We start from the raw sequence: 10,366 nt of genomic DNA, 5'->3' as shown, positions 1-10,366 counted from the left end.
TTACTGAATAAGCACAGGTTATTACGTGGCAAATGGAGGTGGCAATAAGCGCTAGCAGGGAGCGCTGCTGGCCCGCTCATGTTACCCCCTTGTATCTGTTAGAACCGCATTTGGAACCACATTTCGGTTCCGTCTAACGTGCTACGAACGCTATGCTGCTGTCTAATCTTCGAGTAGAAATCGCAGGAATGCCACAGACACTTCTGCCCCGTCGTGGTGGTTCCCAACCCTGCCCATAGCATCCTCAAAGAGAGCGTCTGTGAAGATGCCTTGGGCATGCCTGGCCTTGATGATAATTGTCTCAATCTCTTGGTTGAACTCGGGGTGGCCTTGAACACTGATCAACCTCCCTCTTGCGTACATCCCTTGCACGCTGCACACCGGCGACGAGCCTAGTGCTTCCACCCCCTCCGGGTGCTCAAACGCAATGTCTCGGTGCATTTGGTGGATGTTCTGCACCCTTCCGTCAGCGTGGTGCAACGTGGTGCAACGTGGTGCAACGTGGTGCAACATGTTAGTCTTACGAGTCGGTCCACCTTGAACAGTTCTTTCCCCTTTGCCGTCAAGTCCATCGGCGTCACTGCGATCTCCCACCCATCGGCATTTTGCCCAACTTTGGCGCCCATGGCACGAGCAATGATCTGATGGCCGAAGCAAACACCAAGGACTCGAACTCTCCTTTGCTCAAGTATCTTTTTCGTATAGTCCACAAGCTTCAATATCCACGGATCGTCGTGGAACGCGGTGAATTCTGACGGGAACTTAATACAACGTAGATGTCGAAAATACATGAATATGAACTTACGAGATCCACTCATCAAGACAGCGTCAACATCCTCAAGAGAAGGATACTCCTGCTTGTACACCACATCCCACTTTGAAACTTCCAGGCCTTTCCTAGAGGACACCACTTCTGGCATTCCTAGCGTATCTGCTCCCAATTGGAGGAGCACCCGAAATATATCGCCATAGGTGCCATATTTCTCCTGGATCGAGGGCATAGGCTGGGCGCACTCCAGCACCGCTATACGAAATGGTGGTTTCATCTTTGTTCAAGAACTTCAAAGATCGTGAGTGTGGGAGGAGTGCAAAAGGTTGAAGGCGTTATCGCGAGCATAAATTCTTCGGCATCAATTGCCCGATGCCAGCAAAATCGACTGGGGCGGGCGCTAGCCTGATGCCGCAAGGCCTGCCGAGATTGCTTGATTGATTACGAACCGTTAGCTTCTTTCACGCCTTTCGACGAATCCCTCTCCGCGACACCACTCCCACCTGGATGAATGAACCAGAAAATGCCAGGTTCCGGTTCTGCATCAAGAGGTGGCAACCATGGCAATGAGAGAACCCCGTTGCTTCTTCCAACTACTTCCGGTGGTGGACTTGAAGAGCACGAGGAAGCTGTGCTTGAAGATGGAGAAATAGAGGCTGCGGCCGAGATTGGTGGTCCTGGGTTTCAGCCAGGTCATGCCCCAGATCTATCAAAAATTCGAAGCTATTCCCATAGCCATTGGCTTGCTCCGGATGAGGATACAGGAAGTGCTGTAGAACCCGAGGGCACTACCAAGCAATCGCCATTTCTTGGTGGTGTATCAAAAGCGAGATTCTGGCTAATATTCATCGGAATTCTATTTGCATACTTTGTAAGCTGCCTTTCTCTGACAACAAGGTGGTCATCCCGGGGATGGCGCTCCTTTTGCGGCTCTTTCGTATTGAATCAACATTACGGGTATTAATGTTAATTAGATAGCGTTGTTTGACTCCACACTGATGGCGTCAAGCCATCCAGTCATTACTTCTTACTTCAATGCGTCTAATTCTGCATCGTGGCTTTCCACTTCTTTTCTCCTCACCTCGACAGCTCTACAACCACTGTTCGGACGAATATCCGACACCGTGGGAAGACGTCCGATATATCTTCTAGGGTTATTGTCGATTACAGCGACTACCGCTTGGTGTGCTCTAGCACAAAGTATCGGGAGCTTTATTGCTGCTCGTGCCTTTTGTGGACTTTCAGCCGGTGGGATTCTCGCCATGGGTACGTAAAGACAATGCACGCATGCTTGCGTTAAGCTGACGAAAGAAGGCTCTATCATGACGAACGATTTAGTTAGCATAGAAGTCAGGGGCACCTATCAGGCCTACATAAACCTCTTCTACGGCTTAGGCAGTGCTTCTGGAGCTGCCTTCGGTGGTTTCCTCTGCGACCGCATTGGCTGGAGATGGACTTTCGGGGTGCAAATACCTCCCCTTGTGGCCGTATTTGTGCTAGCATTTTTCACCACGCCTGCATCGCTTGGCCCCAATCTCGCAAAGACTTCCGGCAAAGGAGTCTTAGAAACCATCAAGAGCTTCGACCTGGCTGGATCTTTCTTTCTGACGACGTCCGTAGCGTTCCTAATACTGGGCTTGAACCTCGGCGGCAACGTATATCTATGGTCGCATCCGCTGGTCATAACGTCTCTTGTTGTTGCTTTCTTCGCTGGATTGATATTGATCCGGGTTGAGTCAAGGGCAGCTCGACCCGTCATGCCGCTGAAGATGCTGTCTAGCAAACCGCGAGCTAACATCGTCTTCAGCAACTTCTCCGCGACTGCCGGAATCAATGCTATTATCTTCAACGCTCCTTTGTATTTTCAAGCCGTCAAATTAGACACGCCTTCAGTATCGGGCTTTCGTCTAGCTGGACCATCCCTCCTTTTGACCATCTGCGGCGTGTCTAGTGGACTCATCATGACCAGCACCGGACGTATGAAAGAGCTGTTTGTTTCGGGCTCGCTCTGCATGTTACTAGGGTCGATCTGCCTATCGTCAATGTGGGACGGAATTCCTACGTGGCTTGCAACCATCTTCGTTTGCCCGTCGAGCATCGGCCAGGGTCTAGCATTCCCTGCCTCATCAATTGCAGTATTAGCCACAAGTTCACAAGAAGATCAAGCTGTTATGACCACCACACTCACTCTTTGGCGCAGTCTTGGTACTGTGATGGGCGTTTCTCTGAGTAGCCTGGTCTTGCAGAACTCTTTATCTGCCTATCTGAACGATCTGGTTACTGGTGCCCACAAGGACGAGGTAATAACACCCTCGAAGCGGTGCACGATGGAAGAAGGCTGACTGTCACAGATCATCTGGAAGGTTCGCAAATCCGTTCGAGCTCTCTTAGACCTTGACCAGCAGCATCAGCACCAAGGTATGTGCTGCGCCGATGCGTTGTGCTCTTAATTTGGCCAAGCTTACACTATCCTAGTCATTGATGCATATTCAAGAAGCCTGAGGGTAACATTCATATCATCAATTGTGCTTTTCCTAATCGTGAACGCCTTGGCTCTCCCTGTCAAACTGCCTCGCCTGGGCCGAAAGTAGATATTACTCAACACAGCCTTACTAGGCCTCGTAACAACACCACACACTGACAGTACCTACCTTTCCTCCGAGACACCTCGAATACCCCTGTTTCACTCATAAGCCTCCATCAACTGGTTCCCCTCGACCCCCTCTGCAAACCCCTCTATCGCCGTCGTATGACTCCACGGCTTCAACCCCACCTCCTCCCGAATCGTCGCCGCAAAGCAACTCGACCACTTATTCCTCGGAAACAACGCCGTCACCGACTCGATCGTCGCCGTGTCGATCAGCTGCGGGTTTATACCCATATTGTCTGCTCCCCGTATCGTCAGCACTGCTCATGGATAAAATTATTCAAAACGACCAAGTCACCCAACAAACCCTCCCTCCGCGCCGCAAACCGAGATCTCAAGAGCGAGCGTCGCACGGAGTGAGAATCGTGGAATACGCCCGTACCTGCGCGCGCCGGTGAAACAACACGATGGCGACCAACACGAACCCCCAGAGCACAGCCCCTCATCGCCGGTCCGGCTCAACTGGAGCCTTTGACCGCGCCCCACGACATCATCCAAACCCACAAAACCAAAAGCGATTACAACACCCAAAAATGAGAAGATCACATTACTCACCAAACACAGTCGCCAACTGGATCAGCCCCCCCACACTGGTGATCATACCACTCTCGCCGAGGTCCTGGTGGCGGATTATAGCCTCCGCAACGCTCTCAGCCTGCGCCTTCGGCGCGCCGAGGGATTCGAGCAAGTTAAGCGCGAGCAGGCCGCCCTGGAACTCGAACGACAGGAGGGTGGAGTGGAGGTTGTGGGACGTGGTGCCGATGTCGTGGAGAAGGGCGGTGAGGTAGTATGTTTCGAGCGAGGGCAAGAGTCGGGGCAGGTGGTGGGTAGCGATGGTTGAGCCTGGGAGGACCTTTCAGAATCATGTGATATGAGGAGAATATTTGGGAAGTGTGGGTGTTGATTTAGACGATTTTGGAGGCAGAAAATTATGAGGATCGCGGTTTGATATGAGGAGGCCGAGGGGAATATTACCGTAGTAAAACACCCGCATTGAGTGGTTGAATGTCTGCGACGATAAGTGCTCCTTCGCGTATGCGTACACCTTCTTCGCGAGCTCAGACGACGGCGGCGTGATGTCCGCTGCGTCGACCTTGGCCGGTGGGTTTGAGGCCGTGGATGCGAGGATCTTAGACAGCGAGCGCGGGATGGCGGTGAAGCCGTATTGCGAGATGGGGTCGGCCATTTTGCAGTTTTGTTTCGGGAGATCGTATAGTGGAATTGGAGAAGATGTGATGTGATGCAGGGATTAGAAGTTTTGTTTCGCAAGTAAAGTGATTCGGAAAAAGAAATGAATCAAGATGATGGTATATATACACTCGGCAACTGATTACAATTCCTCCGTACTCCGCAAAAATCGAGAACATCAGGCTTCGTAAGTATTTCTTTGATGGGACAGCAACTCGCGCCTTGTTGCTCAGTCATCAGGTCTAGCTTACGGGATGGTTTGTGGTTTCTCCGCGGGCATTCTTCGGTATGCATCTGGCGATCTTTTATTCTACGGTGCTCATCATCTTGATGTGCCTGAGGTCAGGCCGTGACGATCCGGGTGGCTAAGAGGTGGTGTTTTACGTTGCTGTAGCTATTGCAGGTAGACGGAAGTGGTAATATAAGCGAGGGGCTGCGATTAGTTAGGCATGTTTTATCGACAGGCGCTGATAAATAAGCGGAGCGGACAGTTTAGCTAGGGCTGACGCTAAACAGTGTCTAGAATCTATTAGTATTTATAAAAAAGATTAGTTCTTAGCTAATTAGGCTAGATATAACTATACTACTTATACAGTATGAATTGTACGTCTCCAAAAATTTGCAAGTCCCAGTCAACTAACAAGCTACTTTCAGAGGTGGGTCCCGTGAGACTTAATCTGGAGATGATGCTGCCGATAGTGTGTTTCAAGCATCTGAATGCCATGAGATGAAATAGAGCAGTTTATTTGAACGTGAGCTATCTATGTGCGTACGACCACGAAAACACTCTCAAGCTACAACTCCTCCCCCATTTCTTCTTAACTCAATACGGTGCATTATAAGCTAGTATGTACAAACATCTGTATCAGATGTACCACCTACTTACCGCTAAGCTCAGCAAGACCTGACTCTCCGTTCGCCAAAGATGTGGCGAGTCCGTAGGACATGAACGTGTTCAAGATCCAACTGAGCGTAGAAGCCTCCCCTCGCCGAATCAAGCCAGCACGACCGCTGAGAACGTCGTTGACTATGTTCTTCGCTGCCACATCCTGATTTTGTGTCTTGGCGGCGTGCACCAGTCCCTTCTGGTGGCGATTTATGATAGCGGCTATCTTCTGGTAGTATGAATTTGCGGGCAGCTCGAGGTCCTTTCTATTGTCGGGGTTGTTTCCGGTTGTTCCAACGCCTCCGAGTATGACTGTGACGACTCGCACACCGAGGGGCGCCATCTCAAGGCGTAACGTCTCGGAAAGCCGTGTCATGGCAGCCTTGGAGCTGCTGTATGTGCCTATATCAGAATAAGCCTAGGATCTTAGAAGTCCATGGAGTAAGTTACTACAGACCCTGCCAAGCGAAGACCAATTCGCAAGAAACTGAACTGATGTTGCAGAGAGTTCCTTTGGCTTTGATAAGCATCGGCGCAAATGCCTGCGTCATTGCAAGTATTGCCCAAACATTGGTGTCGTACGTCTTCTTAGCGTCCTCGACCGAAGTGTCTAAAAGCGGCATGGTGTTGTAGTAGCCAGCGTTATTGACCAGAATATCCAGCGATCCTCCCGTGAGTTTCTCAACGGCTTTCGCACATTGCCGAATGGATTCTTCCGACGTGACTTCGAGTTCGAGAATCTCTATGCCCTGTATTTCCTCCAGATATCCGGCCTTGGCACTGTCACGCAGTGTCGCGAAGACCCTGAAGCCTCTGGCGTGATAAGCCTTTGCCATTGCCGCTCCAAGCCCACCCTTGCTGCAACCTGTGATCAAAACTGTCTTCTCTGGCATACTGACTCTCGGCGGTAGAAGGGCAGATGGATAGTATGAAGACTCGATAGTATGAGAAGCGGACGGTGCCAAAAGTCGAATGCATGAGCCAAATTGGCATCAGGGTGGAAGATATAGCAAAACTCCCTTTACAAGCGGACTTCAGGTAACCAAATCCAGCGGCATTGCTCGGAGGGGGTTGCGTCCATGTGCCCAGGTATGTGCGACAATGCGCAAGGGGGTTATGGACAAGTTTGCAACTAAGGCCTGCCGGCGTCATACTTTGTAGATAGAGGCACTGCTGGTGCTCCCTTCCAAAGCTTGAGTGGAAGCATAACGGGAACTGCAATGGGTGTCTACGATTTCTGGGTCTTCACCTGAGCAAAATGCAAGATCAGGGTGCGTCTTTGAATAAACGGGTTTCGGTCTTGAATCCCGTCGGCGCTGTTGACTTGCCGATTAATCCAGGTCGCATTCGCCGAGCCGAGAACGCTTCTCTCCAATCGCGTTACGTACATGTACGGCGTGGAACGGCGGCAATCCCGTCGGAGTTTTCTTGCTGTAGCTACATGTCTCAAGCTCGCCCATATCTATCTATCAATGATTCCTGCGAATTCCGGACTTTCTAGCATAACCTGTTCTTGTCGTTCCGCCAGCTGATACCATGGAGAAAGCCAGACCGGCCCCTGGCCACCCCAGCACGTATGGCCAAGCTTGCATGCAATGCTACAAGGCAAAGTGCCGGTGCGTGCCTCGTTCAAGAGGTGATAGCTGCGAAAGGTTATATGCTTCATGATGACCCCAGCCTGTTGGTGTAGCGCACATGACTAATAGCCTCGTAGATGTCATCGTCTCAGAAAAGAGTGCCTGCCATCCGACTCGACTCGCCGGCGCAATGCTGATAGAGCTGAAGAGTCTGGTACGCGAATCGCCCAGCTGGAGGGCAAGATAGAAATGCTGTTATCGGCAGTGCAGTCGATTGTCAGCTCTTCTGGATCTTCAGCTGAAGCTCTTCGGCTCCTTAACGAGGAGAGGATCCCATCGTCCACGGCCGGCCCCAACGACACGCCAGCAAACTCCATTAGCACCAACCCGAGCATCAGTGGAGTACCGACGCCCGCAACGGACCCGTCTCCCTTGGCACAGGCTCATACAGACCCGTGCTCTCCGTCTCAATACTCTCCATCCCCGTCTGAGCCATCGCCACGTCAAGCAGAGGAGTGCCTCAGCTTCTTCCGATCCCGGATGCTGCCGTACTTCCCTTTCATCAACCTTACCCCAGACATAGCAGCCTGGCAACTACGCCATACCCGACCGTTCTTATTCCAGGCAATCCTCGTCGTTACCACCTTCTCGACACAGAAAAGGCTAGCTCAGATTGAGGAGTTGAAACGCATCCTGTTCACGTCTGCTCTTCTCGAGGTCCAATCGAGTATCGACCTACTGCTTGGATTACTAACGTATTTAGCATGGAGTAACGACGCCTTTCTCGGCAGAGCAGACCTCATATCTCGCCTCATGATACTCGCCATCTCACTAGTATATGATCTGCGGTTGTTCAAGCCACTCCCGCCAGATACGATACTAATGATGGCGATCACTCAGGGACAGGATCACGAAAGCGATCAGAATCCCAATGATGAAACCTTTCAAGGCTTCATGGAAAAGCAACGAGCAGTCCTAGCATGTTTTGTGTTGAGCTCCAAGTACGCGTAGCCACCTTATCCCCAGTGGATTAACAACGGTCCAAACTCTTACTGGTGAACTTGCTAACATGTTGTTTTCCTTCTAGTATTTCATCTCACCTTGGGCGCATAGATGCCCTACGATGGACGCCCCAGATGGAAGAGGCTCTTCGCATTATTGAAATGAACAAGTCATGCCTAACGGACGAGGCTTTTGCGTTCCAGGTGCGCCTGCAGCTGCTGAAACAAAGAGCAGCTCACATCCGAGAACAGCAGATAGACGGTGCTCGTACAGCAACAGCTTCAGTGACTACCTCGGTGCCAGGCTTATTGTACCTCAAGACACTAAGGGAGCAGTTGCATGAATTGAAATCTTCATTTCCTCCAGATCTCCTTCAAAGAGGCGAGTGATTACTCACATAATTATCCCGGTGGTCCATATTGGTACATGATTGCTGACAACTAGGCATGGGCGATGCCCAGCGTACAGGCGCGTTTATTACACATGCACATTACGTCGACCTATACATAAATCAGCTGGCTTATTCGATAAGCTGGGACTCGCCACCTCTCAATTTGTTGGGGCCAAGGAGTGACGGGGGCCATTTGCCTGGGTTCGAACGCCTCAAGTGTTTGTGGTGGTCCGTCGAAAGCATCAAGTCGTGGCTGGATAGTTTCTACAAGATCTCCCCATCGGACCTCGTCGGTCTTCCCTTTCATTTCTGGTCCCAGATGATCATGTGTGTCACTATTTTGAAGTACCTGTCGGTGCTCGAAGACCCGGCTTGGAATCGCCAAGAGGTGCGGAACACAGTTGACTTGATTGCGACAATGGACTGTATGATCCAGAAGCTCGACCGAGTTTGCATAGAGTCGAATTTCCAGTGCGATGACAGTATTTTCAACCTGTTATCCAAGCTTTTGAGCAAGTGTCGTGTATGGGCTGGTGCCCGGTTGAACACTTCTCAGATACAAGATGCGGAGGCCGGGCCATACCGGAGTGCAGATCCTTGCGAGACTAGTCACAACAGCTCCATCCCAGATCTGGACCAGATGATTTGGATGCAGTCAATGGACTTGGAAGATGATCAGTGGTTCGAGGACGCGATGAACCTTCCTGCACCATTTTTGTAGATACATCAACCCAACAACATACAAATCGAAAACACCTCAGATCATCAGCACTGCCGGAAGAACTTTCATCTGTCATGACCGCAGTCCGACCACAAAGTCATCAAACTAGACTGAAAGGTCGATACTCTAGACTGCATTGATGCCTATCCTGCAATGCGAGATAGGTGCGGTCACCCAGAAGAATATCAGAGGATGAGTCGGGAGTGCATGTACACTGGTCGTACTCCAATCATGTGGCATCCTCAAGATTAAGACGGAGGATGACAGCTTCATGCCGCTGAGCATGGTTAAGTGGATGGTGGAGTCCTGACCGATGACTGCGCCCTCAAAACCCTAGCGCAAGTATAAGAACCAGCTTCGTCCCCTCACACCTGCCTCTCTCAGCTCTCCTTCCGTCTCACCCAACACGCACCACGCTTTCCGGACCACCGCGAAGATGCCGCCTCTTGAATTCTGTTCGGGAGAGTCTTGCTACGATGAAAACGTACGTCATGCTAACAGTAATTGGATCGCACACAAACGGCCAGTGGCGGTTCAAGCGCAGCCTCCAAGCCCGTGAAGGGGCAGACATGCCTCCAGGATGGCTCTCGAGGTAAGGAGGCCAGACACTCCACTATCCGGCTGTGCTAACCGGAGAAAATATCAGCCAATAAATACTGATGGTTCTGTTCGTCATCTTGATGTACCTGAGGTTAGGTCTTGTCGATCCTGAGTGGCTAAGGGTTGGTGTTGTATGCTGCTAGGCTGCTGGAGGTATATAGCATGTTGACGGAAGTGGTAATGTAAGCGAGGGGCTGTGATTGGCTGAGCAGGCTTCGTGAAAAATCCGCTAAAGCGCCAATGAGTAAGCAAGTGTGGGCTAACGTAATCCACAAGTTAGTGGCCCGCACAAGCTAGTGGCCCACCCAACTCAACACGCGACGCGTCGTCCAACAACCACCCCAATGGCAGCACCACAACAACAAGAAGCCATCTTTCAAGAAGGCAGAGTTATTCTAGGCGTTCAAGCCTACAAGACCGGCCAAATTACATCCTTCCGAGGCGTTGAGAAACTATACGATGTGCCCAGAAAGACGGTTACGCGTCGCGCCCGTGGTATTCCTCCACAACGCGGTGCTATCTCCAAAAATCGCCGTCTTACACCTGTACAAGAAGAGGTTCTTGTACAGAGGATTCTGTCGATGG

The 10,366-nt window shown here is 51.0% G+C and overlaps 6 protein-coding genes across 6 annotated transcripts; 2 read left to right on the top strand and 4 right to left on the bottom strand.

Annotated features, from left to right (window-relative positions):
- BDZ99DRAFT_251079 (class I glutamine amidotransferase-like protein) lies at positions 1 to 1,106 on the bottom strand. Its single transcript, XM_033713682.1, has 3 exons — positions 806 to 1,106; positions 525 to 751; positions 1 to 453 (listed from the first exon to the last, which is right to left on the bottom strand). The coding sequence occupies exons 1-3, from the start codon at positions 1,044 to 1,046 to the stop codon at positions 163 to 165; spliced, it is 759 nt and encodes a 252-aa protein (XP_033580142.1). The 5' UTR covers positions 1,047 to 1,106; the 3' UTR covers positions 1 to 162.
- A 186-nt stretch (positions 1,107 to 1,292) lies between these two features.
- On the top strand, positions 1,293 to 3,360 carry BDZ99DRAFT_517461 (MFS general substrate transporter; the record flags this gene model as incomplete). Its single annotated transcript, XM_033725180.1, has 5 exons — positions 1,293 to 1,640; positions 1,744 to 2,035; positions 2,084 to 3,069; positions 3,121 to 3,187; positions 3,245 to 3,360. 5 exons carry the CDS (start codon positions 1,293 to 1,295, stop codon positions 3,358 to 3,360), a joined length of 1,809 nt encoding a protein of 602 aa, XP_033580141.1.
- Positions 3,266 to 4,758, bottom strand: BDZ99DRAFT_411712 (cyanamide hydratase). Its single transcript, XM_033716628.1, has 3 exons — positions 4,392 to 4,758; positions 3,972 to 4,259; positions 3,266 to 3,658 (listed from the first exon to the last, which is right to left on the bottom strand). Exons 1-3 carry the CDS (start codon positions 4,600 to 4,602, stop codon positions 3,453 to 3,455), a joined length of 705 nt encoding a protein of 234 aa, XP_033580140.1. The 5' UTR covers positions 4,603 to 4,758; the 3' UTR covers positions 3,266 to 3,452.
- Positions 4,759 to 5,341: 583 nt separating this feature from the next.
- Positions 5,342 to 6,383, bottom strand: BDZ99DRAFT_568417 (oxidoreductase; the record flags this gene model as incomplete). The annotated part of the gene is made up of 2 exons (XM_033727785.1): positions 5,342 to 5,892; positions 5,948 to 6,383. The coding sequence occupies 2 exons, from the start codon at positions 6,381 to 6,383 to the stop codon at positions 5,483 to 5,485; spliced, it is 846 nt and encodes a 281-aa protein (XP_033580139.1). The 3' UTR covers positions 5,342 to 5,482.
- A 522-nt stretch (positions 6,384 to 6,905) lies between these two features.
- Positions 6,906 to 9,380, top strand: BDZ99DRAFT_251042 (uncharacterized protein). Its single transcript, XM_033713681.1, has 4 exons — positions 6,906 to 7,142; positions 7,205 to 8,068; positions 8,155 to 8,450; positions 8,538 to 9,380. The coding sequence occupies exons 1-4, from the start codon at positions 7,027 to 7,029 to the stop codon at positions 9,179 to 9,181; spliced, it is 1,920 nt and encodes a 639-aa protein (XP_033580138.1). The 5' UTR covers positions 6,906 to 7,026; the 3' UTR covers positions 9,182 to 9,380.
- Positions 9,163 to 9,772, bottom strand: BDZ99DRAFT_460466 (uncharacterized protein). The gene has a single exon (XM_033719391.1). It carries the CDS (start codon positions 9,750 to 9,752, stop codon positions 9,579 to 9,581), a length of 174 nt encoding a protein of 57 aa, XP_033580137.1. The 5' UTR covers positions 9,753 to 9,772; the 3' UTR covers positions 9,163 to 9,578.
- Positions 9,773 to 10,366: the final 594 nt, after the last annotated feature.

Source organism: Mytilinidion resinicola (genome assembly GCF_010093595.1).
Source record: "Mytilinidion resinicola strain CBS 304.34 unplaced genomic scaffold BDZ99scaffold_5, whole genome shotgun sequence".
In the NCBI taxonomy this organism is placed as follows: Eukaryota; Fungi; Ascomycota; class Dothideomycetes; order Mytilinidiales; family Mytilinidiaceae; genus Mytilinidion; species Mytilinidion resinicola.
Note: the sequence above shows the minus strand (reverse complement) of the source record. Positions and strands in the feature narration are given on the sequence as shown.

Coding starts and splice junctions, on each gene's coding strand:
- BDZ99DRAFT_251079 (XM_033713682.1), bottom strand. CDS start 1,046: ATGAAACCACCATTTCGTATAGCGGTGCTGGAGTGCGCCCAGCCTATG. Junction 752..805: donor TGTCTTGATGAGTGGATCTC/GTAAGTTCATAT, acceptor AGTTCCCGTCAG/AATTCACCGCGTTCCACGAC. Junction 454..524: donor TGTTCAAGGTGGACCGACTC/GTAAGACTAACA, acceptor GGAAGGGTGCAG/AACATCCACCAAATGCACCG.
- BDZ99DRAFT_411712 (XM_033716628.1), bottom strand. CDS start 4,602: ATGGCCGACCCCATCTCGCAATACGGCTTCACCGCCATCCCGCGCTCG. Junction 4,260..4,391: donor AATGCGGGTGTTTTACTACG/GTAATATTCCCC, acceptor AGGTCCTCCCAG/GCTCAACCATCGCTACCCAC. Junction 3,659..3,971: donor CCAGTTGGCGACTGTGTTTG/GTGAGTAATGTG, acceptor CGATACGGGGAG/CAGACAATATGGGTATAAAC.
- BDZ99DRAFT_251042 (XM_033713681.1), top strand. CDS start 7,027: ATGGAGAAAGCCAGACCGGCCCCTGGCCACCCCAGCACGTATGGCCAA. Junction 7,143..7,204: donor AGAGGTGATAGCTGCGAAAG/GTTATATGCTTC, acceptor ATAGCCTCGTAG/ATGTCATCGTCTCAGAAAAG. Junction 8,069..8,154: donor TGTTTTGTGTTGAGCTCCAA/GTACGCGTAGCC, acceptor TTTTCCTTCTAG/TATTTCATCTCACCTTGGGC.
- BDZ99DRAFT_460466 (XM_033719391.1), bottom strand. CDS start 9,752: ATGTCTGCCCCTTCACGGGCTTGGAGGCTGCGCTTGAACCGCCACTGG.